General features: G+C 47.3%; 1 protein-coding gene across 5 annotated transcripts in view; it reads right to left on the bottom strand.

Annotated features, from left to right (window-relative positions):
* SLC35B3 (solute carrier family 35 member B3) overlaps positions 1 to 27,833 on the bottom strand; it is a 627,346-nt gene that overhangs the window by 354,021 nt on the left and 245,492 nt on the right. For all 5 annotated transcript variants that reach the window (XM_069613487.1, XM_069613485.1, XM_069613486.1 and 2 more), the window contains 2 exons: positions 25,833 to 26,106; positions 10,913 to 11,034 (listed from right to left, as the gene is read on the bottom strand). In XM_069613487.1, the coding sequence (XP_069469588.1) occupies positions 10,913 to 11,034; positions 25,833 to 26,033 (323 nt within the window). In that variant the 5' untranslated portion in view covers positions 26,034 to 26,106. The remainder of the gene's footprint in view (positions 1 to 10,912; positions 11,035 to 25,832; positions 26,107 to 27,833) is intronic.

Genomic DNA, 27,833 nt, shown 5'->3' with positions numbered 1-27,833 from the left:
CTTGCTGTACAAGCAATGCCTTTAGTTAATCTATGAAAATAATCCATGAGATATTGACTAAACTACTATGCTCACAGGCTTTGTAGACAGTAGGAATAACATTTGCTGCAACCAATTCAGAATGCTGGAAGCAAAAGATAAATTCCAAATTTGAAAAAGAGGTTTGTTGAGGAGCTAAATTCAGCTCCTGGGTGTCCGGCATCACCAAATAAGCATTAGCAATTGCCGGTGAATGACGGGTACTTCAAAGCGTGCCCAAATGTAACTTTCACGTGAGATGCAAACTATTACTTTTGTTCAACTAATCCACCAATATTCTTTGAAATATGACCCGAAAACCAGAACAAAGGGAAGAACCGGAACCCCTCTTAAAATATCCTTCATAACCAACACCAATCCGATAGACCAAAACAAACCTTGCTTGCTAACTATGCACAAAGTATATAGCTCACAAACTACTTTTACATTTCATTCACAACAGGCTCACCAACACAAATGGCTAACCAAACCCTCAACCCACAGCAAAAACACTCACGACTCGATTTGACTTGCAAAACTCCCTAAAACACCCAGATCCTCCCTTGACACTTGAGGTCTCTCCTCTGGAAATACATGCCTCTGTTGTATTAATCACTATCCACATAGAAAATGCACCGACACATCTAAGTTGCTTCTGCTTTTACACAAACCAACAGTTAAGCAAAACATCCTGTCTTCTCCCTCCACTTCTCTAACCAGCACCCCCACTTACTTTTCGATTTCAGAAGCTGGAGGCCATGTAAATCCCTATTACCTATTACATATGACTAATTAGGTTATAAATGTCTAGTAAACAGAAGGGACTTGTCCATAATGGGCGATGGGGCACCAACCTGCCACCCATTACAGTGGAGCAAAAAAACAAGCCAGCCCAGTAAAAATCAGTTTGCATGAAGTCAGCTAAGAATACACTAGTGGGCTGGCTCTGTCGGGAAACAGTTTCAGTTTGACAATTCAATACCCCAGTAGTACATGCCCAATGGGCCATGTGAGAGTGGGGGTGTTTTGCTTTCCCAGTCTTGCATGGCCCATTTGGGAGACACGCTATGGTAATGCAGGGCCAAATGAATGAAAAGAGGCATGCTACAGTGCAGACTGGTGCAATATGTAGCCCTAGGCTGATGCCCCACCACGCATAGCAGGCCTACTAGAACAGCCAACTCAAACCTTTTGACTGTACCAAGATTCTAATTATCCACAGTCGGGGGGAAGCAGCTTCCCAGTTAAAGCATCAAAGCTTTGGAACTCCCTACCTCCTTCCTTGAGAGCCGACCAAACATACTTGAATTTCAGACAGAATCTTATCAACTGGTTTAAAGACAATGACCTCTAATGTAACCGTCTTTCATTATACCTGCACTGTAAATAGCCCTCAGCTTATTTTTTAAAATATTGTTCTGACTGTATAGTATCTCCCTGCAGTATTTATTTCCCTGAAATCCTGTCCTCACTTTATAACATCTCCCTTCATTATTTTTGTTCCTACCAGTAAGCTGTATATTTTGTGATGTTACATCCCCATTTGTACCTCTGTATATTGCTGTGTAACTTAAGCTGAACGTTTTCTTGTATCTCATGCGCCCACATACACTCGGGTCTGGTGCGCAATACAAATTAATAAACAAACAAGCATGTCAGATACCAGGAAGCTCTACCTGCTCCCTGCTTGTAGACTGCGTGGGAGCCAGAGGGGTACAATGCCAATGTGTGTGGCGACAGCTGGAGTCCAGAGGTGAAGCAGAAAAAGAAAATGTAAATGTATTTATGTGTGCCTGCATGTATTTTTGAGCGTATGCGAGCGAGGTTTAGTGTCTGCATAGTGTTTGAATATGTACACGTGAATAGTGAAGTCAGTTTGTGTGTTGTATGAGTGCGCGTGTGAATGAGAAGCAGTGTGTTGTGTGACGCACGTGGGAATTAGAAGCAGTGTGTATATTGTATTGATGCACCTGTGAATATGTATAAATGCGTTAGAGTAGGGCTGGAGCAAAACTTTGATTGGGAGGGGCTACATTGGGGCAGCAAGAATGGGCATTTTGTTTTCCAGTGAGCATAGAATACTATTGGCAGTATGGGCACAACAGACCTGATGCGTGTCCTCACATGGGAAAACGACTGTCAATTATGTGTAAAGTGGACATGAGTGTGCTTACATGGACAAACTGCATAAAAAGAGTGTTACCAATTTGGGAAGTACCCATTATTAACACATGGCCAAACTGGTCTACATTGGTACAGCCAGTAGTGACATGTTTTCTTCTAGTAGCAAAGTCAACAGGAGTATGTTCTTACGTGAGGATTACTGGCATATATGGGTAGAGCCAGCATGCATCTTTACTGGCATTATGGGTAAAGTAAATGAGACTATGTTCTTACATGGGAATAATGGCACAGAATGGAGCAACCAACATGGACATGTTTGGGCAATGCCAGCATGAAAATGTTATTTACACTGACAGAATACTGCCATATATTGTTGGAAAAGGCATCATGAAATGTATTGAAAAATGCTCCGTGCCATGCTGCTAACATGACCTTTTGTTGGATGTTGTCCTGTGTTACCATACAACACCGACTGTAAACTATGTGGCTTTTTATCCAATGTTTCACAGAAAGAATGCTGCAAAATGCAACATTCCAACCGATGGGTTGTTTTAAACATTTTCTAGGGGGTGGGAGGAGACCCCTCCTGAATCCTCCTTGATTGTTTAGAGCTTAAATAACTGGATATATTACAGTGCTAATCACCGCAATCTGGGGCAGCTTTGGTCAGTAACTGCTGAGTAGCCAGAGCCATGGTAGGCCAGAGGAAAACTAGGAACTCCATGAGGCTCAGGTTCATTAACGGCAATGCCCGCCCCACAACGCGGTGGTGAACGCATTAGCATGTAGCTCATTGCTCCGTTTCTATAATTGGTTAGTTATAATGCGCTTAATACCCAGAGGATTCTAAGTACGGACCAGGGGATCGAACCGGTGTTGCTCCGCGTCGTCTGGCTACCAAGACGAGAATGTTGCCCCTGAGCTATCCTCCCGAGTTGTTAAAACCGTTTGCTTTTTGTTGGAAGGTAGTCTTCCGTTTGATGGATGCGAATGTACGCTGGTGCGCCCATCCATCAAAGGTAAGATCATGCTATTACGGTTGGGGTTGTCGGAAAGCAGGAGTCAAAGGGCTGGGACATGAGGTAATGGACACTGGGGAGCCAGAGGGAGATCAATGAGGTGTGCACAATGTGGCGAGAACAGGGACTGGACTGGAGGAAGTAGCGTGGTGTGAAGGGAAGCAGCATTCACTGTTGTGGAATGCAGGTTTATACCAGGGGAAACAGCCCAGCATTCCTGGATGATGATTGGCCGACATCCCATGCCAGCTGCTAATAAAGAGACACTCTCATGCATAATTGTTTTTAAACAATGAAGTAATCGTCAGTGACACCTTGGAGAACTGAAAAACCATGTTAATTCAAAATGAGCACACAATTGACTCCCACGGGTCGGGGCATTTTACAGATAATCTTTCCCACTTCATGTTTTGTTTTTTAAATAAACATCAGGGCTGTGAATGAATCCACAGCCCCGATTACAAAGTATCAATAAGAGACTAACCAATGACGGAAGGGGAAAGTCCTCAACTCTGAAGTACAGTGGAATATTGAAAGAGGAATAGGTTTCACACTGACAATCTGGTCCTTTTTCAATCAATCCATCTCCCTTTCCTTTCCATGTACCCTTCTTCCTACCTGTTTGTTTTAATCTATCAATATTCCATTTCTTTTAACTCTGTTTTTATTCAACCTTTACAGCAACAAGCAAACAACCACTAATACACTGTGGTTACAACCCGTACCCTTATCCGACTTTGGTTCCAACCCCAAAACGCGCTACAAGGTGCATTTATGAATGGATACAATGTTCAAAACGGTAAATAAGAAAGAGACAGAAATTGTGACAATTCGGCTGTAGACATCAGCTATTACAATAAATATTTAAAAATCGATTTGATGAGGTAAAAGTGCGACATCCATGGGGGGTTGGGTACACCTTCTCTTGAGCAGCAGTCTATCTATACATTTTTACCATTCATGGCGTGGGGGGGCCTCAAGCCCAAGGAGGTATGATTGAAAGGAGCCCAAATAATCAAGAGGTCTCAGTCCAGGGGGAAGAATAGGAGTAGGATAATTCTCGTTTTTCACAAATCTTCAACACATTAACCCATTCCCTCACTGCAGGCAGTGTCATTCTCATCCATGTGTTCGCAATTAAAGCCCTACGACCACAGAGGAAATAGCCAGCAATTTTCTATCAGTTTTAGTCGTGACATCAAACCAAGCCAGTAGCCAGGCCAATGGAGAGTCACGTGGGCACCCTGGAACCATTTTGTCCATGGTATCGGATACACCCTTCAGAAGGATAGCATGTGGGCACAATTCCAAACCATGTGTATAAAATCAGCAGGAGCAAAATTATGTGGGCAGGAGGCCTTCCTCTCGGGTAATACTTATGCAGCTATGCGGGAGAAAGGTATGATTGGTGAAGGAACTTAAACTGTATAAGGCGGAACCTGGAGTTCAGCGAGATCTTCTTGGACAACATACAAATCACCTGCCATTTATTATCAAGTAAAGGCGTGTGTAGAACCCTATCCCATCTTGCCTTGAAGAGCACCCGGGGGACCGAAGAGAGAGATTTAATCAGCTCGTATAGTGCAGAAACCACACCAGCGCAGTTTGGAGGATTGATCACAAATTGGGCCAGAGGGGAGGGGGCAGGCATCACTGGGAAATCACTCCACTGTTCCCGGATCGCCTCCGCAGTCTAAAATAGAGCAGCAAGGAGACCGCGTTCCAGGGACCACAGCATTTCAAGGCGTCCCATTGAATAAATTTGCCCTCCTGCACCAGGTCGTCCAAGGAGAATACACCCAATTTCTCGAATTGAGTTCTGAAGATCACCTCTGAAGTGAGAGGGACACCATGACCAGAGTATAGTGCAAAGTCAGTGTGTTAGTTGCTACCCACGCTGGTTATGGAGGCAGCCTGGTCCCATGCCCACCTTGTTGCTTCCATGGGCTGTATTTCCCATCTGGGGGATCGTCTAGGCGTACCCCACAGTAAGCCTTTCAGGTCATAAGGGTGAGCTACAGCGCTTTCGAGTTCGGTGTGGGGGAGTTCCACAGAGGGGTTCCACCACCATATACCATACTGGATCAGGTCGGCAAGGAAATACACAAATAGGTCTGGATAATCCAGGCCACCGGAGGAGTACGGCAATGACAAAGTGTCAAGAGCAACCTGTGCCCAAATACCTGCCCAAACTAGCCTGGAAAGCAGCAATCTGACCAGTTTCCAGAACGACATGGGTGGGACCAGTGGAACATTGTTAAAGCTATAGAGCATCTTAGGGACCACCACCATCTTGGCCAATGCACATGTGCTACCTGGACAGAGGGAGTCGGATCTAAACCCCAACCTTCCGCTCTAGTTGCTCTAGGACTACCAGATAACTATCATCGAAAAGCTTGGATGGGGTGGTGGAGATCATTACTCCCAGATACCTCATCCCCCCCAGGACAAAAGCGAAATTCGTCACCGACATCGGTAGGAAATGCTGCAGGGGTTAATGGTAAAACCTCCGATTTAGACCAGTTAATACGTGGCCCCAAGAATCCACTGAAAACAGGAATTTCCAATACTAGTGGCCGAAGATTTTGCTTAGGGGTTTTAACATACAACAATAGGATTGCAAAATGCATTGAGGGCCGAAACTATAATGGGGACATCTTCCTTAACGTTATGCATCATGGTAAAGAGGCGCCTTAGATTATTTTGAGTGCAACTGCCAGGGATAAAGCCAGCCTGGTCGGAGAGGACCAAGGCGTTCATATGGGGTAGAAGACGATCCGCCAATAGTTTAGCCAGGATTTTATCGTCAGTATTAATGAGGGATAGGGGCCTATATGATGCGCAATTTCGAGGGTCTTTACTGGGTTTTAGCAGAAGTGTGACCACTGCCATTCTGGTGGACTCTGGAAGGAGGCCAGCCGATATGGAGAATTCTGCTGAGTTTTCGTCTTGTAACAGGGCCTTACCGCTCTGTAGATCACATATTGCTCTAGTGATCTCCTCGTGAAAGAGGGAGCATTCATCAGATGTGTGAGCAAGGGGTCCAACCAACCCAGAGCGACCCAGTCCAGACAGGACCTGATGTCTTCAGCAGAGGCGTTCAATTGAGAAGAATATAGTCTAGTATAATAGTCATGAAATACCTTGTTAATCTCGCCAGGTTCACGGACCAGGTTCCCGTCAGGGTCTGTTACCTCCATAATCCCTCCAGGTACCCCATCTTTACAAATCGTGGCCCCCCCTTACATATTTAGTTGCAACATCAGGGTACCCCATATACTGGTCTTCCCTGAGAACGGTCTCTGAATGTTCAAGTCTTTTCTTGGAAAGCAACTTCTCGACCTCGGTGTCAAAACTCTCAGCCTGTTTATATTCCAGGTCTCCGATCTCCTTCTCTAGAGGACGAAGAGTCATCTGCAGGAATTTAACAATGCTGCCCTCCTTGGAGATGCAGCATCCTCTTATAAACACTTTGAAGGCATCCCAGACCATACTATGATCGGGGACAGAGTCGACATTATTACGGAAATATTCTAGGATATCGTCTTGGATGCAGTCGCAGAACAGCGTGTCCTCCAGGGTGCTGGGGCGAAAGCGACAGCGAGGAGGGCGACGCTCCATATCGGAGACAGGGATTACTACCAAAACGGGGGAGTGATCGGACAGTGTTCTCGGTAACAGCCTAGTGGTCTGCTTCACGCCAGCCAGGGGGACTGACAGCATGATGTATTCTATCCTGCAGGCTGTACCATGTGCCCCTGAGAAAAACAAAAACTCTTTTATGTTGGGATGCAAATGCCTCCATATATCCACTAACCCGAGAGTTTCAGCTATGTCTCCCCAAGAAGTGGCCGCTTTAGAAAGTATTGACTGTCGATGTTGATCGGTGCAGATCCAGTGATGTGCAATGTGCAATGTTAAAGTCCCCCACCCACACCACTTTGTACGTTGGGAGTCTATGGACCATGCCAGGACATTTCTGAAAAAAATCAGGAGAGTCCACATTCGGAGCAATACTTTAAGGCCAAAACAGTCACCAGCCAGCAAAATATACCTCCCCTCCACATCACATAACATAACTTCTCCTGTAAGCAGAATTGAACAGAATGGTGTATCTATACCACAACACCCCTAGATTGGGACGAGAAGGAAGACCCATATCGATGACCCCCCCCAGCCCTTAGCCAGGGGGAGTGAGGCGTCCGGCAGCTGGTGTCTCTCTCGCAGGCACAAAACATTGATGCCATGCAATTTGGCGCGATTGACCACCAACCAACATTTCTTAGCATTAGTGACCGCCTAATATTCCAGAACATTTGGTTTAAGGATTCACCTCCTATTATCTAGCTTTTGTAGGGGCAACATCGAGGCGCACTGAAATGTACAGCACAGTGCACAATTTCTATACCACCCCCTTGAATCCTTTGCTACCAACCGGTCTGAGATTGCAACAGAAAACCATGTTGGCATGATCACTTTGTACAGAACACAAAACACCTCATCACCCACCACCTACACCAGAAACTCCAACAGACTGGCAGATTTCCCACCCCAATCAACCCAAACTACATGGAACTATAAACGCAGTGGGTGTGTCGACAGGGTACTGAGCGCGGCCACGTAGCTTGAGTGACCAGCAACCAAAACACAATTTCGTACTATTACAGAACAAGCAAATTGCTATTCAGATTGAGAGGAGCTACTACATATACAGCCTTTGTGGGTGAATCAGAGGAATGACAATCGACCACCAAGTAAGGAGATGAACCGGTGCAGGCATTGAACCAATATAGTGTCACACTAAATGGCCAAGAGGAGAACAGAAACCTGGACCAGCCTATGGGGGAATCGCACGGACCTCAGGCGAGTGAGTCAGTTCCGAGATTAATCTGTCCACTGCTGAGAGGTTTGGGAAAAAACAGGTTTTGCCATTGTGAACAATGCAGAGATTAGCAGTGAAAATCATGGCATATCGCAAATTCTTCTGCGTAAGTTTGCTTTTGACAGCATGAAAAGATTTCCGCTGATCTTGCACCTGTGGGCTGAAGTCAGGAAATAGTCTGATGATTGAGGAGCCAAATCTTAGCTGGCCTTTGTCCCTTGCCGACATAAGTAGGAGATCCCTGTCGTTGTAATTAAGGATCCTGGCGATGATGGGCCAGTTTGGAGCACCACAGGGCGGCCTGGGGGCGAGGGAGCAACGGGCCCTCTCGACCAAGAACATGTTGGACAGCGGGGGTTGGTCAAGTATGTCTGTGAGGAGCCTTTGAAAAGATCTCTCCATATTATCGATGTGGGTAGATTCAGGAACACCTAAAATGAGGATGGTATTCCTACAAGACCTCCCTTCTAGGTCATCATTCTTGGCCTCCACACGTCTGATTTCTGGAGCGCATCCAGAGATGACAGAGATCGACCTCTGCAGAGATGACATTCTATCCTCGTTATCGCCAATCCGCTGTTCAGCTTGTGTCATGCAGCCACACAATTTATCAATTTGGATAGCGGAGGTCTCTACCTTGCATGCGAGTGCGTCTATTTTTAGCCCAGATTGTCCGTGCTACTACTCAGGGCAAGAAGAGTCTGATTCAGGGTGGAGACGTCTATAGTGGTGGATGAGAAGGCAGTGGCAGAGGGGGAAGAGGCCTGGTCCTGACAGGCAAACTTCAATTTTTGCCTGCCTTTTGTTATTCCCCATCGTATTGCCAGGATGACCCCTGGGCCAAAAACTGGTTGGGAGGGAAGCTGTCTCTGTTGGCATCCTGCTGCAAGAAGCCAGGAGAGGCAGGGCGACCCCCCCCACATAGAAGTCGGTCCAGGCGAGGGGGGACGCTGGAGTAGGAGGGTTGTAGCCAGCAGGGGTCTAAGCCTTGAGCGGTGAGCCTAGTTTACGCCCCAGGTAATCCAGAATGCGGCAGGCCGAGGGTGCAGGCCATTTGAGGGCAGCCTCTGCGGTCAGAAGCGGGGAGCCCACTCTCGAGCTACCCTGCTGTGCTGGTCCGAGGTAGCCCCACCCAAAGAGCGATGGAACAACACTTCAGGCCGCAGTGTAACCAGCCGCCACAACATACCAGGGCCGGAAGGTTTTCAATGGGAGGCTGATAATAAGGTTGGGGGGCTGGTGAAAGGCACAGCCGCAGGTCGGGCTGCCAACCAGTACGGCACCACAGGGCCCCACGTGGCCGAGTGGCAGGAGCGCCGCTGGGGTCCACGTGGCGGGATGACAGGAGGGCGGGGTCCGGAAAATGGTGGAGCCTCAGGGGGACACACAGGACACTGATTCGTGTTGCAGAGAGGCACATACTGTTCCCAGAGGGCCGAGAAAGTGATCCTCCATTGGGTGCCCAGTCAGAGGTCACTGAAGCAAAAACTGCTGTTGAGGCCGCCCCTACGACACCACAGCCCCAGAAAGCCTTGTGGACAATGCATAGGGTCTTGAACGTGATCCTTGCAGCTACTGGGAGCCAGTGGAGATATTTCAGTGCTGAGAGATACGGTCCCTAGCCTCGAGGCCAAGGATAAGTCTTGCAGTCCGGTTCTGCCTCAGTTGCAGAGTGCTGAGAGTAGAGGAAGGCAGATAGATAAAGAGCCTGTTGCAGTATTCGAGCCTACAGAGAACCAGGGTTCTGGAGACAGTGAGCTTCTGGGGGAAAGTGAGAAAGGGAAGAGTCCCTTTGAGGAGGTGCAAGCTGATAGTTGGACCACTTGACGGCACGAAATGTGAAGTGAGAAAGTGAGTAGAATCGAAGATGACACCAATGTTTTTTGCCTTACAGGAAGAGGGCTCAAGGTGGGCGGATAGAGTGAGGGGGGGAGCAGGGGTCCCAATGAGAAGGATCTCCATCTCACTGGCATTAAGGCAGAGATCGTTGGAGGCACACCAATCCAGAATCGAGGAGAGACAGTCAGGAATGAGTGAGAGAGGGGAGGAGGCTGACTTGAGCCTGAAGGAGAGCCAAGTGTCTGCTGCATAACACTAAAAGTTAGAGGAGAAGGAAGAGATCAGGTGGGCCAATGGGGCCAAGTAGAGGTTGAAAAACCAGGGTGAGAGGGTAGAGCCCTGGGGAACGTAACAGGTAGAAAGAGAGGTGTCAGAGAGAAAGGGACCGAGATGACCTAGGAGGGGCCGTCCAAGGGGAAGGAGGTCAACCACTCCAGGGCCCGATCCGTGATGCCCAGGTTCCGATTAGGTCTAAAACCACGGAAGCAATTGTTATGGTTGCATGGAATAAGAGTCTATTACATCACAATAAATGCAAGACACTCCCCATTAAGGAAGAGCAAGATGCAGGTAGGACTACAGAACCTCAGAGAATTAAAACAGGCACATACATACATAAAGGTAACAAATATGAGAACAATGTATTCAAGATAATGCTCTTATTTATTAACTATTTGTATGCACTGTGCTTAGGTCATGAGACATACATGAGAATAAGAGCAACATCTAAAACAGAAGCAAAGGGAATAGAATAGCTAAAAGGTGAGTACATAAGAAGAATGCCAAGGTAAGAGAAGTGCAATTCCAGAACAGAACACTGAAGACTATGGGTGAAAAACCAGAGTAAGGAGGAGTGTTCACCCATGTTAAGAGTTAAAGAAAGACCCACAAGTAGCAACATTGAACATAATGTTTCTAATAAGGATGGATCAAAAGGATATTTATGAAAAAGTAAAACTTAAGGACAACAACAAGGTTTTATGAAAATGGTATGGCGATCTTACCACATATAGGAATACATGTTACATACCTTCTTCTCTTGTCATGAGTGAGCTGAAGCTCTATCAATCCAAATATGGAATAAAATCCAAATTGTACCAGGGTGAGGTACCAACCAAATGGCTTAAATCCATCGACAGAAAATATCAGTTCCTATAAAGAGAATACAAAAGAGTGCAAACTGGTTATGAATGTTCAGTTGCTCTACCCAAAGCTTCCATTAACCACAAGTACCTCTTAAATATATCAGACTGTCATTTTCAATGTTCATTAAAAAAAAAAAATATATATATATATATATATATATATATATATATATATTCATGTACTGCTGTTTATCAGATCCTACACAGTAGCAGCAAAGAAGGTAATTCAATAAGTGGGACATAAAATAGAACACCTTCACATATTATTTTATGTAAAGGTAAATACAAATTATTGGATGCCCAAATTTTAAGTAGATGTATGACAAATTATTCCAGGAAAAATGATCACAAATGTTTCATTTGGATCAAATCCATTAAACAAAATACAACAAAGCAATCATCAATTAAAATAAACTGCTTATCCTAAACTAAACAAGCATACAGAAGACATGAAAAACAAATCAAGGTAATAATTCGGTTCAGCACATCCAAAAACAAAAAATGTACATTTACTTACAATGAGATTCCAGAGGCACGATTGATGACGTAATAACTTAACAAAATATGTCATACAAAATAATAAAAATAAGCATCATAGCTAAATATATCAATTTTATTATGGCACAATAAGTAGACACCATAAAAACGCAAGTTAATACAATTTAGCATATTAGTTTACATTATTTCACAAAATAAGACTGAAAATGAAATTGATCAGATTACAACTCCTAAAAAGTTTGCTCTTTTAAGGGAGTTCATCTCCCCAAACACAGCATATGAATTCTGGCTCGATTTACAAGTGTGAGGGAAAACAGAACAGAAATACAATATAGTTCAAGTTGTTCTAAGAAGCACAAGTCCCAACTGATCTGTGCTCCATTTTGAATTAATGTATGTTAAGGTAAGAGAAAAGAAACAAAATAGTATTATTCAGACACGTTTAGACAATTAGAAAGTAGATTGCTTCTTGACATGAATCTAAGGATGCATCGGTTGATCAGGCCTCCCTGCTTAGCAGGTTGAAAGGATGTGCTATGAAGGCATTGATATGATATGACATGGCATTTATAACGCGCCTATACACAAGTGTTTCAAGGCGCGACATTGATTTACTTTCCTTGCCAGATGCCTTGTGTAGGAAAATTTAGAAGGTCCGCCAGAAGTCGGCTGCCATATTTTGGACAGACTGCAGTCTCTGTAGTTAGTATTTGGGCTGATCCAAAAGAGTGGCATTACAATAGTCCGAGATACCCATAACTGCACTAGCCACCACTTGCCCTTTCATCTTGGCAGGGATGAATGGCATCAGTTTCTTTAGAGTTCTCAACTTGAAGAACCAGAGCTACATCTGTAATTCAGCAGAAAACTTAATCCCACGTTTTTTGACTGACTCAACAGTAAAAGGAAGATTGCCCAAGGAGGGTGGCCAAAAGTCATCAGTTCATAAGGGCCGAGCCGATGGAGGGCCCAGCACCAGCACCTCGGTTTTACTTCCATTAAGTTTGAGCCAGTTATGTCTCATCCACGCACTGATATCGGCTAAACAACCACACAAGAAGTTGGCCACCTCCCTAGGATTAGGGTCAACACCCAAAATTAGTTGGGTGTCGCCTTCATATGCGTAAAATTGGCAGCCATGGTTGTGTATTAGGTCAGTCAGGGGACGAACATAAAGGTTAAATGGTAGCAGAGATGTTGCCGAGCCCTGCGGGACTCCGCATGTCAATGACACAGAAGGCAACCTGAACGGGGCAGGGGCAGTTTTTGAGAACAATCTGATAAGAAGGATTTCAGCCACAGTGCTGCACCAGTAATACTGAACAATCAAGCAAATGTTTATTAAAATGGAGACCTGTCCAATCTGAGAGGAAAATCACAGTATGTCATAGGAGAGGCAGAAACTGAATTTGGGCCTTGTATTGTATATATTTTCCATTACAGAACTGAAAATCAGCTTTATATCAAGAAACATACAGAGATATCAAAAATAAGTTGCGAAAGGAATTTGATTGCCAAGAAAATGTTATAATGCTGTTTTGTTTAAAATGTAGAAGCCACATGGAGTGGAAATAACTATAAAGGCTGCATAGGTGAATAAAGCCCCTTTGGCCAAATGGCATTTCTTCCCCCAACCCACAGCAACTCAACAGGTCTAGGGGAATGGCAGGCACCCAGCAGGAAAGTGTGAACATTAACTTTGAAGCCACCCACAAAAGCTGATGACTTTGCTTGGAGTTGATTCTCATGAACACAGGCCCTGCAGAGCAAAACAAATGGTGTTCATTTACAACTTCCATTTGCTTCAGACTTTAAGCTAAAAACATTAAATGTACAGGAAATAGACCCTCATCAGCAGTTCCCTCTCAAATAACCTCATCCCCCATCAGCCAAGAGAAGGAAATGTCAAACCTTTGGAGACTGGATGTCTGAAAAAAGGGGCAGTCAGATTCTGAGATTACTCCAGGGGGCAGGAATGAAGTCATAAATGGCCTTGCCAGCGCCTAACTTCAAATAAATTGCACCAGGACAACATCCCATTATATAAAATAATGCACAATGTGCAATATACATATGGAGTCACATATTTCCTTGTAACTATTGAACAGAAGGTTGCAGAGACATTTTTTTTCAAATGTTCAACATGAAAAGCTCCATCAGCTGGATATAAAACAGTATTTTTGTGAAACTATATTCATTGTGTAAATCAGGCGGATGTGGAAATCTATATGATACAATATGATGTGGCATTTGTAACGTGCCTATACACAAGTGTTTTAAGGCGCGACAAGGCAAGGAAGGGGGAACAGAGGGAGGACAGAGACAACTATCTTACTAGGCCAAGTGACATTGAGATTGCGCAAGTGCAGGGGAGGTGGAAAAGTGCCAGGGGAAAGGGGCAGGGGTAGTGCTGTACATGGGATCAAAACAATAACAAGAAGTGCAGCCAGCAGGTGGCAGGAGCAAGGGTAAGTGCAGACAGCTGGTGTCCAAAAGTGCAGGTAGGGGGACTGTAGGGTTACATATACAGACTGAAGTGCAAGGGTTGCCGGGAAGCAGTGTGGGTGTGCAACTGGGCGGGTAGGGATCAGAGGGTAACCAGGTGACCAGTGCAGTATCGGACAGGGACAGGAAATCAGCATGGGAGAGGAAGAGAGAAGGCAGAAGCAAAGAGGAAGGTATTGAGGTGCTTCCGGAACCAGAAATGGTTCTCCTCGAATTTCAGAGAGGCAGGGAGGCTGTTCCAGAGGGAGGACCCAGCAGAAGAAAGATCTACCATCAACTTGTTGCTTGGAGAAGCGACTGACCCTGGGGGAGTTGGAGGTACGAAGAGCTCGACTAGGAAGGTATTTACGAAGAGAGAGTTGGAGGTATTGAGGACCCAGGCCCCAGAAGGCCCTGTGGACAATGCAGAGGGTCTTGAACTTAATCTTTGCAGCCACTGGGCTTGAGGCCAAGGACACATCTTGCAGTCCTGTTCTGGATGAGTTGCAGAGGGCGAAGAGTAGAAGTACACAGATTTAGAAAGGCTGTTGCAGTAGTCCAGTCTAGAGAGAACCAGAGCTCTAGAGACATTGAGCTTCTGGGGGAAGGAGAGGAAAGGAAGAATTCCTCAGAGGAGGTTCAGTTGGTAGTTTGACTTCTTAGAGACATCAGAGTTGTGAGGAGAAAAGGAGAGTGTGGAGTTGGAAGATAACCCTGAGGTTCTTAGCCTCACAGGTGGGAGCAGGAAGAGGGCCACGGGAGGCCGGCCAGAGAGTGACAGGAAAGGAGGCTGCAGGTGTGCCGATGAGGAGAATCTCTGTCTTACTAGCATTAAGGCAGAGATCGGTGGCGGCACACCACTCCCTGATAGCAGACAGACAGTCAGAGATGAGAGAATGAGAAGAGGTGGCAGAGGGGAGCCTGAAAACAAGCAGAGTGTCATCTGAAAATTGGAGCAGAGAGCAACAATGCGGTGGGTGAGAGGTACCAGGGATTAGTTGCACAGCCGGGGAGAGAGGGCAGACCCCTGGAGAACACCAGAGGTAGAGAGTGAGATAAAGGAAAGGAAGGACCCAAGTTGGACCTGGGAGGGTCGATCAGGCCAGTTCATCACGGAGACGATTGACCGGGATAGCATGGTTGACCGTGTCAAAGGCAGAAGAGAGATCGAGTAAGATGAGGATTAAGGGGCGATTTGAATCAATCTATGTGCAGAAAGGAACAAGTTACTCACCTGTAACTGTTGTTCTCCAGCATGGGTCTGGCATGGATTCACATGCTCATGAATATTCCCCGTCGTCGGGCTGGGAATCCTCGGTAAAGAAAAAATCAGTATCAGTTTCGTTTCTGATCTGTCTTTCTTAGTAGTAACCAATCACTGGTCTCTGGGTCATACTGCTCCCAGCCAATGACTGCCCTCTCCCTAAGCCCTGCCCCTGGCAGCCATCCTCAGATTTGGTAGCACGTAAAGTGGCAGTATGACCAAGGCTCAACATTAAGCATTGCATAAAACTCAACATTAAGCATCTCTTACCTCCTCACCAGGCTCACCTTAAGCGAACAGGTTGCGCAGCACTGCCTGGCCGACTCTGGACTCCTCCCTGGAATCCCAGTCGAAGCAGGAGAATCTTGTGAAGGTGTGAGTGGACCCCCATGTAGCAGCCCTGCAGATGTCCAGCAGGGGCACACCAGACAAAAACGCTGTGGTGGCAGCGATCGCTCTGGTTGAATGGGCTCTCGGACGGCCGGGCAACGGTCAGTTTGCCAACCGATGACAGTGCATGATGCAGCCGGAGAGCCATCTGGAAATGGAAGCCTTCGAGAGAGCCTCCCCTTGGTTCACAGGTCCAAAGTTCACAAATAGCTGTGATGTCTTCCGAAAACTCTTTGTTCGGTCCACGTAGAACTTCAGCGCTCTAGCTACATCCAGCAAGTGCAAAATCCTCTCGGCCGGCGACAAAGGCGACGGGAAAAAGACTGGTAACACCACGGGCTTGTTGAGATGGAAGTCCGACGGCACCTTGGGCATGAAGGAGGGGTGCGTCCTCAGCACCACCCTCGTCACGTGGAAAGTCAAGAATGGAGGCTTGCATGAAAGGGCCTGAATCTCTCCCACACGTCGTGCAGAGGTAATGGCCACAAGGAACGCTGTCTTCCACGACAGGAACTTCAACAGAGCCGAATGCAAAGGCTCGAATGGTGGGCCCATGAGCCTCGTCAGCACCACGTTGAGTTCCCACGCCGGGCTGGACCCTTCACCGGCGGGAGATCGGAACAGTCCTTTCATAAACTCCTTCACAAGGCGATGAGACCACAGGGACGACCGTCCTGCAGTTCTGGTGTATCGGGAAATCGCTGCCAGATGTATCTTGATGGAAGCGTGAGCTAGTCCAGCTTTGGCCAGCGACAGCAAGTACGGTAGCACTTGAGGGGCTATAATCCGTAGAGGGTTCATCTTCTGTGCACGGCACCAGACAGAGAACCTCTTCCCTTGTGTCCGTAGCACTTGAGAGTTGAGGACGCCCTGGCCTTTGCAAGAACCTCTCTGCAGTCAGCCGGGATATCGTACCCTCCAAACTCTAGTGCTGCAGGAGCCAGGCCTGCAAGTTCAGCGACTCCGGGTCGTGATGAAGAATGGCGCCTCCTTCTCTGGAGAGAAGATCTGCGTCCGTCGACAGTTTGACTGGCGGGGACACCGACAAGTCCAGGAGGTCCGGGAACCATATCTGTCTCGGCCACCACAGTGCGACGAGGATCATCCTGCACCGGGACCTCTTGAGTTGGTTGATGAGCCTGAGCAGCAACGGCAACGAGAAAGCATCGCCCATGCTCCTCGGCTGGGGGAACCTGCTGGCGAACCTCTGGCACTTGGAGTTTGTCGCCGTCACAAACAGGTTGATTTGGAGTTTGCCCCATCGCCGGAAGAGATGATCCACTTGATCCTGGCATAGTTCCCACTCGTGGCACAAGCGCAGCTCCCTGCTGAGTGAGTCGGCGATGGTGTTTTTTATCCCTGCTAGATGAAAAGGCACCAGAAACATCCCCTGGGCAACGGCCCAGTGCCACAGATCCTTGGCTTCCTTGGACAGGGCTGGGGATCTGGTTCCTTCCTGCTTCCGGATGTAGAACATCATGGTGGTGTTGTCGGTGAAGATCCTCACCACCTTGCCCTTGAGGGACGGGAGAAATGACTTGAGGGCCCAGAACACTGCTCGGAGCTCCAGTATGTTGATGTGGAGCGGCCTCTCCTCCGGGAGCCACAGGCCTCTCGCGTGAAGATCTCCGGTGGGCGCTCCCCACCCCTCCAGGGAGGCATCCGCCATCACCGTCACCTGGTATGCTGGAGCCTGAAAGTCTGTTCCCGCGGGGAGATCCGCGCGGGTGCCCCACCATCAAATTGCATGGCGGAATGCTTCGTTGAGCGAGATCTTGTACTCGAAGCTGTCCGTCGCTTGCGTCCAACGGGCGTCGAGGAACTCCTGCAGAGGACGCATCCAAAGCCTGCACAGGCGCACCAGATAGATGCAAGAGGACATCATCCCGAGAAGGGACTTGATGGACCTCACTCTGGCCATCTCCGTGGCCAGCAGACGCTGTACCTTGCCCAGGATGGTCTGCGTTCTTTTCTCCGACGGCAAGGCCAACTGCGCTACTGTATCGAGCTTGGCTCCCAGAAACAGCGTGACCTGCGACGGAACCAGGTGGAATTTGGGGAAGTTGATGGAGAATCCCAGGTCCGTGAGTAGCCGGACGGTCTTTGCTGTGTGTTCTACGACGAGTTCCCTTGTCCCTGCTCGGATGAGCCAGTCGCCAAGGTAGGGGTAGACGTAGATCCCCTGCAGGCGTAGCCGCGCCTCCACTGGTGCTAGGCACTTGGTGAACACCCTGGGCGCCGACTTCAATCCGAATGGGAGGGCCTTGAACTGGTAGTGCCGCCCTTGGACTACGAACCTGAGAAACCTTCAGCGTCCTTTTAGGATGGGGATGTGAAAGTATGCATCCTCCAAATCCAACGAGGATGGGAATTAGCCTTCCTCCAGCTGGCCCAGCACGTGCTGGAGGGTGAACATCCAGAACTTCTGTGCCTTGATGTATTTGTTTAGCCGACGCAAGTCCAGGATGGGACGCCAACCTCCTGTCTTCTTTCTGACGAGGAAGTATCTTGAATATACTCCGGAGCCCCGGAGACTCTTTGGGACAAGCTTGATGGCTCCTTTCTTGAGCATCGCCCTTACCTCTAACAGTAGTTGAGGGACGTGGTTTTCCTTCCTTGCCACGGGAGGAATTCGGGGGCACTTCTTTAGAAATTTCAGAGTGCGCCCGTGGGCCAGGGCATCCAGCACCCAACTGTCGGTGGAGATGGACTTCCACACGCTGACAAACTTTGTCAGCCGGCCTCCCACCGGGGTGCTTCGGTGGGGGCCCAACACGACGGCCGGTTCAGTCTTGCTTGGAAGCAGCCTTGCCGCCCTGGTCTCCCTGGCGACGACAGCGAGATCCACCGGACTTGCCTCGTCCCCTGTAGGCTTCTTGCGACGAGGAGCTGGCCGCCTGACGGTAGGTCGAGGAGCCGCCGCCAAATCCTTTGGAGGCACCTTGCTTGCCTCCGGAGTTCCGAAAGGGTGGTCGCCGTTGCTCCAGAACTCCCAAGGCCTGAGCCGTCTCCGTGTCGGTCTTGATGGCCTGCAGCGACTCATCCACAGTCTTTCCAAACAGATTGTTCCCGTAGAAGGGCATGTCCAAAACCTTGGCTTGCACGTCCTGGCGGAAATCCGTCGCCTTGAGGCACCCCCGCCGTAGAAGGCAAACGCTGTTGCCCAACTGGCGGAAACTGGTGTCGGCAATGTCTGTGGCCACCGTTATGGCGTGGTCCGACGCCACCTCACTCTCCTGTAGGGCCTCTGCCCTCTTGTCGTCCGGGAGGAAGTCCAACAGGGGGGCGATCTTGTACCAACATTCCCTGTCGTAGCGGGCACAATCGCTAGGGCGTTGGCCACCTTAATCGTTGTCGCTGACGAGATGACTCGTCGTCCCACGGCATCCAGCTTCTTACCCTCGCTGTCCGGTGGGGAAGTTGAGGATGACGCCAATTCCTCCCCCGCTTTCTTCTTGGCCGCCGCTGAGATGACCGAATCCGGGGTCGGCTGCGCCCTAAGGCACAACGGGGCAGCGTCGGGGACCCGGTACTACTTCTCGTACCGGTCCCTCTTGGCAGGTGTCGTGGATGGATTCTTGAGGAGGGCAAGTCCCTCGTCCCAGATGTCATCCAGCAACGGCACCGCGAGGACCTTTTGGCCTTGCGCCGTTGGTAGAGGAAGCCTTCCTTCTTCTTCTCCTCAGGGCAGAGTTGAAAGAGCTCGGATGCCCTGGCAATCATGGCGTGGAAAGAGCCAATCTCGTCGGGTGGGGACACCCGAGGAATCGGAGACGGGAGGCCAGTCCCGTCATCACTGCAGTCGTCATCGTCCCCATCGTGGCCGTGTCCGTTCCTGTGTCGTCCCTCGGGATCGGGGAAGGCGACAAAGGCTGAGAAGGCCACGTGGGTTGAAGGGGCACTGGATGAATTCTCCTCCTCTTGTTCGGAGGGCTTCCCGACGGACCCGGTACAGCTGGGACGTCCGTCGGGGGTAGGGGCAGTCTCGTCCTTCTCTCCGTGCATAAGGCCTGGATTGCCATCAAAATGGCCGCCGAGTTGTCCTGAGGCTCGGGTTGCGACGGGCATGCCGGGAGCGAGAGTTGTTCCTCCACGGGAACCTCATCGTCGTTGCCACCCTCGCTCTCGTCGTCCCCCTCCTCGGGATTCCTCCCGTGGGGCTGGGCCTCTTCCAAATTCTCGGCCAGTTCCTCCTCGGAGGTTGAGTCCGTATCCGTAACGGTCACCGCTCCCCCCCTTTTTTCCCACCGGGGTCTTCACGGGGATCCTCTCGTTGGGGTTAAAAGAGGATTCCCTCCGCGGAGGCAGGGAAACTCTAGGCCCCAAGGTCACCTCCACTGGGATAGCCTCCACAGGCTTCGCCAGGGCCGTAGCGACTCCCTCAATAGAGGCCTTAACAAGGTGGATCAAGGCCTTTGCCGCCTTGGGCGCGCTTGAGGCCTTCACCTTAGGGGGAGGGTCACCGCCTCGCTCCCCCTCGGCCGGTTCCTCCGAGATCGACCAGGGCATCTCCAGAAGCTTAGCCGGGTGCTCGGATTTTCTCTTCCCCGAGCCAGAGCGTTGGCTCTCGGTTGATGGCGTTGCTGAAGGTGCACCCTGCCTGGCAGCCGAGGAGCCCGACCGTTCGGCGCTCCCGGTGCCCGCAGACTCGCAGTGCTTTGCCTTCTGTTGGGCCCCCGTCGCCGGGGCGCCCTCACAGAACTTAGAAGACCGCTCAGACTTCTTCTTCTTCTTCTCACCTGCTGGGCTCTTGCCTTCCAGCCAGTTGGAGAGACGGGTCCGGCGATCCCTCATCGTCCGATCCGACATGTTAAAGCAAAACGCACAGTCCTTCTCCACGTGCGTTTTGTCCTCGTGGAGGCAGTAAAGGCATTTCGAATGCTCATCCTCCTTGAACACATTTTGTAGGTTGCATCCAGGGCAGATCCTGAACAGTTTGCCGGGAGTCGAGCTTCCCTTCTCCTGGGCCATGTTCTTCTCGTCCATGAGGTAGGCATCAGAAACTTCTGGAATCCTCCAAGAAGCGTAACTCGACGAAAACCTCACCCTTGAGGGGCGTAGATAAATTCGAAACGGGTCCCCGTTGATCGGAAGTAGAAACGGTGGAGCTTGAGGCTCGATTAAACCGAAAAATGAGATACATCGCTTTGAAAAAGCACAAAACGAGTAAAAGCTCGAGAGCTATAGCACGAGGACTCCCAACACTTGAGCATGCAGTAAAAATCTGAGGATGGCTGCCAGGGGCGTAGCTTAGGGAGAGGGCAGTCATTGGCTGGGGGCAGTATGACCCAGAGACCAGTGATTGGTTACTACTAAGAAAGACAGATCAGAAACAAAACTGATACTGATTTTTTTCTTTACCGAGGATTCCCAGCCTGACGACAGGGAATATTCATGAGCATGTGAATCCATGCCAGACCCCATGCTGGAGAATGGCACACACCAGTCATAAATATATTCTAGCATCCGTGCCAGTGAACGTGCTACTTTGATATGGAAAAATAATTTTGGAATAAAGTATTGTTGAGTAAAAATCCAAAACCTGTAACACGCCCACCATAGGTCGTGTCGACAGGGAAATCACATTATTTGATTAATCTAAGTGAGAGTAATCTGATGAACCTATTAGTAACAGGACCATATCAGAGGAAAATAATGTTTTAAATGTTTACAATTGTTTAATGTCAAAATCTGTAAGATGACATCACATCAAATGGAAGGGAAACTGGATGTAGAAGTCACTTGCATTAGACTGCCCTCTTCACTATCGGAACCCTCTCAAGCACATACATTGATAAATGATATATTTATTTAATTTATTAGCATTTTTAAAGCGCTCACACAGCCCGCGGGCATCGAGGTGCTGTTACAGGAATTGGTTTTTTTGTTTGTTTTTAGTTGCGTAATTGTTGTCTTAGTTGCGTATTTATAATGCGCTTAAATGCCCAGAGGTTTCTAAGCATGGACCTGGGGATCGAACCTGTGTTGCTTCGTGTCGTCTTGCTTCCAAGGCGAACACATTGCTGCTGAAATTATACACTACTCAAAAGGGAGTGGTTTTAGCTCTAAACACTCAAACCCACAGATTTTGGGGACATTTACTTCAATGCTCTTGGGGAGAGGGGAAGGAGAGAAAGGAGAATTGATAACAATGGGAAGGAGAGTGGAATAGATTGCTTCACTGCAGACCCATTTTTGGATTACTGGCAGTACACAGCAAGCGAGATCTCCCTGTAGTTAAGGTTCCAGGCCCACTTCAGAGGTAAAGACAGCAGACAGGCCCAAATACAGAAAGAAGGGTACAAGACTCAGGAGGGAAGCGGACACTGCCTTGCAGTCTCTTCCCATGTCATCCTCCCTCATATAGCCGCCCCCAGAGTCAGTATCAGGTAGTGGCTGCTGTGCCCTGGCCACATGGCCACCGCCATAAAGGGAGTGATGAGGTCATTGTATTAATCACAGTATTTATTGAGAATCAACGCCATAATGGGGTAAATGCAAAATAGTACAGCTTCCAGATATCTCGAGACCTGTATTTCACACTGCTCTATTGGCTCTGCTAAACCATACCATGGACATCAAAAGCCTCAGCCCGACAACTGCCAGCTAAACAGCTCAGAAAGACCAGATTAGCAGATTACTTCAACTGCATGCTCACATTCAGGAAGAGATCCGATGATCACTCACGCCATGCTGAATCAAGCGAGAATGAAACATTACAAGATAAAAAGCTGTTAAACAGGTAAGATAGATCAGTGGGCAAAGCACTTGCTGCTGAATTCTCTGTGTAATCTTCAGGTTGTTGGTTTGAATTCTGACAAGGCCAACTAAGCTTTTCATCCTTTTGAGCTTCAGGGAGTACCATTTTCAGTTGGGTAATAATATTTTAATGTCTTAAATAAAAATGCTTAAGCCAAAGGGATCTATAAACAACATATTATTAACTGCACCTTGATCTTTAAACATCAATTTTCGAATAAAGTAAATTATGCTTGGCTGCCAGCAGACTGGCAAGTGAAACATGGGAAAAGGACACAGCCTTTCTATCCATCCATGCCCCCATACTCAAAAAGAACATCTAAATCTACAATTAAGATGTTGACACAAAGCTCTATGTCGGTGTTATGAAAATATGACACCCATCGCGGAGGTCCCTCTTCTACTGAAAAGAATCCTGGAAGCCAGCCTTTTACCTCAAATAAAATCCCACAAACGCAAAATGTGTTTTCCTCTACGATGAAGTCTCCAGGAATCAAATAAAATCTCTGTTACAATGCATGAAAATGGAGAATTTCACACCCTCTTTCATCTACACTGCCAAGTCCTTTGACTTACACGTTGCATCCAAGCTCTCCTTCCAGAAAAATATAACCATGAAAGTAGAAACTGCCAGATACCTCCAGAACATAAATCTATTCCTCGCTCTTACCACCTTCCGGTCTACTTTTTAACCCCAAGTACTGCTCCACAGAGAGGGCGACTATGCGCTGCACATGCAGTCTACTGGACCTCATCCTAATTGGGTAGTTTATTATGCTGAAGCATACCTAATCACTAGTCATAGAAACTCGGACCACATCACTCATTCTACAAGAACTGCATGGTCTCCCCATATTGGCCTACATTCATATGAAGATTTAAGGCATCATCTACCAAGCTATACACAGCAGTAACTCATACTATAATTGGTAGACAAGCAATCACCTACTTCCAGAAAGCCACTCACAGCCACATGCCTACACATCCAGACAACAATAAAAAAGGGCATGGAAACAAGTATTTTCCTTGGACAAACCTAAAATCTAGAACAAGGTATCCCTGCAAGTTGGAATCTCTATGTCCTCCAAATTAGTGAAGAACTGAAAACCTACCTCTTCAAGCCACACTTACACCCTCCAGATCACTATCGCCCAGACCTATAACCTCCAGTCCCATCACAATGGCAGCTTTTGACAATAATATATATTTGCTTGCCTAAAGTTCAACCGAGAAGGTCTTTGCACCAATTCATAAAATCTCTCAATGTACTTTGCATCTGTCCACATATCTCAGCTTCCTCTATTGTTATGCAAAGCACTCTCATGATACACAAGGCTAGATCTGTGAATAAACCTAATAGTATGTTGTTGGAGCAAGCTTCCCTGTTAGAGCTGCCCGTGCCTGGAATGCACTCTCTACTGCATTGAGAGTTGATCAACCCTACTCTAGATTCAGACGTAACGTGAAAAGCTGGCTCTGGACCAATGACGACCATCAAACTGATCCCCTGCATTAGATCCTGGATCATTGCATGTAACTACCATGATATTCCTGAAAACTGCACTATAGACTATCTCACCACCTCCTGTGTGATGCGATGTACCCACATCTTGTATATTTGTACTGTAAATACTGCAATAACATGTAATGCATCCACTGTATGTATCCACTGTATGTAACCAAGCTTAAGTATTCTTGTTACCGCTGCGCCCGGCTACCCCAGGGTTTGGAGCGCATTATCAAATAATAAACTAAACAATATTGATATTGCCTGTACAGATGGGTTGTCTATTGAATTATGCACAAAGAAACCTCACTTTATCTTATAGAAATAATCCACCCCGCCTGACTTTCCTACCGGGCTAAGCCAATCACACTGCAGCCGGGAGGTGGGAGCCGGCTACCAACATCCAAGGTCCACATTGAATGCCCCTGTCTGCTTCAGGTACGCTTTCCACCTCCCCTAGGTCACCTGTGATTCTGTGTGTACTCCTGTCCCCTCCCCCCAGTCACCTCTGATGCTGTGTGGACCCCCGCTCCCCCTGGTCACCTCTGATGTTGTGTGTACCCCCACACCCCCCTGGTCACCTGTGATGATGTGTATACCCCCACTTCCACCGACCCTGGTTGCCTGTGATGCTGCTGCCTCCCTGCAACATGGGGTAAGCACCATGTATTTGCCCTATGATTTGACTTTGCATCTGTGTGGTGCTGCTGCCTCCCTCCAACTTGGGGTAGGTACCATGTATTTGCCCTTCTGATTTGACTTTGCATCCGTGTGCTGCTGCCGCCCTGCAACATTCGGTAGGCACCATGTATTTGCCCTTTGATTTGACTCTGCATCTTTGTGCTGCTGCCGCCCTGCAACATGGGGTAGGCACCATGCATTTGCCCTTTGCTGGACCTTCGTCTCATCTATGTGCTGCTGCCGCCCTGCAACATGGGGTAGACTCCATGTATTTGCCCACCGACTTTGACTTTACAACTGCTGGTTGCTGCTGCCTGGCAACATGGATAAGCCCAATTGATGTGACCATGTACTTTTTCTTTCACTAGGCGTATGATGTATTACCTTTTGCACGTTCCACAATGTAATTCACCTCTGACGCTTCCTTTTCTGTAACCTGAAGCACTTGCTGTAACCGTATTCTTAAGTTAAAAGCGCCTAGGTACCTCAGGGTTTTGTGCGCTATATGTGTCAAACTAAATAAATAAATAAAAATAAAATGCCATAAAGGGACAATCTACTCCCTATTTGTAACATGCCAAAGACCAGATACATTAGTTTTTTGACAAGGTGTGATGTCCCCTTTTCCCCCCACTAACCCTACATCTCTCCATTCTCCTCGAAACACATCACACACCAACCAACTATATCACCCACACAGCTACCGCAGCGCACACACTGACACCAAACAGCAAATATCCACACCTCCTCCAATAACTCATCCAATCGCAACCATACACTACAGGTACACAAGGCTCACAAGGCCTTCCAGGCAGACTCAACCACCTGCAGCCAACAGACCCATACCACCTAGTAGCAAACTCACACAGTGACATTTATTTCCAAACTAAAACTACCAACACAACACGGACAAAACCACCATTCCCTCTTATTTTCAGATCCGGCAGGCAACCATGCAAAGGACAGCCGTGCGCTGTGTAAATCCCTTTAACGTAACACAACATACATACATGGTCTCATTGGTAGAGGTTTTGCACATTACAAACCTACCCAAAAGAAAAAGTCCTAGAAGAAATGTACATCATTTCAGTAATAAACAATCCCACATTACCGCAGACACTACCAGAAATAAATAGTGCCTTTATTTTAATACAGATTTGATTTGTGGTAACCAATATTTATCATCATCAAAAGGGTATTATGAAAGAGCAACCTGGCTTACCTGTAAATATCCGTATATTAGATAAAACACAAACACCCCAGTAACACAAATAAAAAACTGCATAGGTTTCTGGAAGTTACTGAGATTAATGCCGATCACCCGGACATCATCAACGGATTTGATATGTGGCGACATGCCATCCGGTTTCGACGGTATACTGATGGAGACATATTTCCTGGGGTTGTTGAACTTTAGATCCATCGTCTCCTCTGGTTGGGTCCCTCTGTCCAGGAAATGGTCTACCTGGTATTCTTTCAGACCTAATGGATGTAGCCTGCAGAGGTTTAATAGAAAAAAACAAGTGTCAAGCAACAGCAATATATCAAAGCTGGGTCTTGGCAATTCAAATTGAAAGAAACATTTTAAAGTGAGGTCTTCATTGTTTGGCTGGGTTACGCTGTAGCCTTGGGCAATAAGGTTTGAAAAACAATGATCATTACATCAACCATTCTGTGAAACAATAAACCAATATCGATAGTGTTTAATTACTGAAGTACCTCATTCAAAACCTATTCCCGATTTTTTTCTACATCCTATATGTGATTATCATGCAGAAAATGTGAAAGTAAACCATCAAAGACATACGCTGACAAAAGATAGTCAAAGGAAACACTATGAGCTAATGATGGAAGATATGCTTTCTGGGAGGCATGGTATCACAAGCAGACACTGACAAGACGTCAGTCTCTTAGTCAAAATAACATTTGCTTATACTAAAAATCCGAATGCCTGCCCTTACTCTTGTAGAATAACTGTGAAAATGAAAATGCCTGCCCTTACTCTTGTAGAATAACTGAAAATGAAAATGTATATGCAAAAAGGAAAATTAGTGTTCAAATTAACAGTCAAAATAGCTGAGCAAACGTTCTCCCCACGTTGGTATAGTACAAGGTAAGGTTGCATGCTCGGACTGTGTGACAAACCCTGGCTCTGGTTGCAAGGATGCAGTTCACAATATGGACCAGATCCTACTTGGCCTTCCACATGAACGTTCTTTGTTTTATAGTTCAACCAGGCGTGCTTCCTTCTGGTCTCACAACTCAACAAAGTTCCTTTAGTTTGCAATTTCAAAGTTCAAATCAACATTACAATTCAAAGTAGGTCTCCCGCCATCAGGCTCGGACCTCTCACTCACAATTCCCTTACCCAAGCTTTTATCACAACCTTTAGGCTCCCCTCTGTCAGGCTCAAGCCCCTCTTTGCTATTCTTTTACTGCTGAAGACTTTCAAATGTGCGAAGACTGTTTCTTGTGACATTACACTTCGTTACTGGGGTATCATGTCCTTGCTGTTAACTTTATACACAGTATCACACAGAACACTAGACATACAAGGCTTAAATTCTGCCAGTAGTTATTCACAATATTATTGTGTACCCTCAACGCTTGCCCTAATCAGAAGAACACACTTTCCCTTTCGTGATGTAATATAGCCCTAGGTAGCGCTGTGGCTCTGCCTTTCTAAAGGGATTGGAAAAAAGAGACTAGCCCTCCTACTGCAATGGGTTTACTTTCTTTTAAGAGTTATCAGCTATCGCTGTACATTTCAACAATTCACAAAAAAGTGCAGTTTGGGATAGCTTTTCCCATACTGCATTCATTGTGTGGTCAGGCAGTCCACTTGGGTCTATGTGTCTAAGTGACCATTTATTTGCCCTCCGTGGGGTGTGTCTGATCACCTCAATGGTATATTCAATAAAACCATATGACAATGAGACTGCAAATGGTATTGGTCGCCTCACTGTTTTAATGTTGTGTATATTTCTTACTCGAACATATAATTCTATCTTCTACCACTGTTGTAGATCCTCAAGCTATCTATCTTGAGTTTCCACAGTGCCAGAATGTAAAACACTACTACAGTATTCTAGATAAACTGCTGTAGTTGGCATTGAGTATTCTCGTTGTTTTTCTGTGTGTCCCCCTTATTTGGCGGACATCTAGATATGTGGTCGACCGGTTTCAATGATATATCTTTTCATGCATCATCTTCTTCACGACC

This window comes from Ambystoma mexicanum, chromosome 5p, assembly GCF_040938575.1.
Source record: "Ambystoma mexicanum isolate Mex_15411 chromosome 5p, UKY_AmexF1_1, whole genome shotgun sequence".
In the NCBI taxonomy this organism is placed as follows: Eukaryota; Metazoa; Chordata; class Amphibia; order Caudata; family Ambystomatidae; genus Ambystoma; species Ambystoma mexicanum.
The sequence above is the reverse complement of the archived record's forward strand: the minus strand, read 5'-3'. Positions and strand labels throughout refer to the sequence as shown.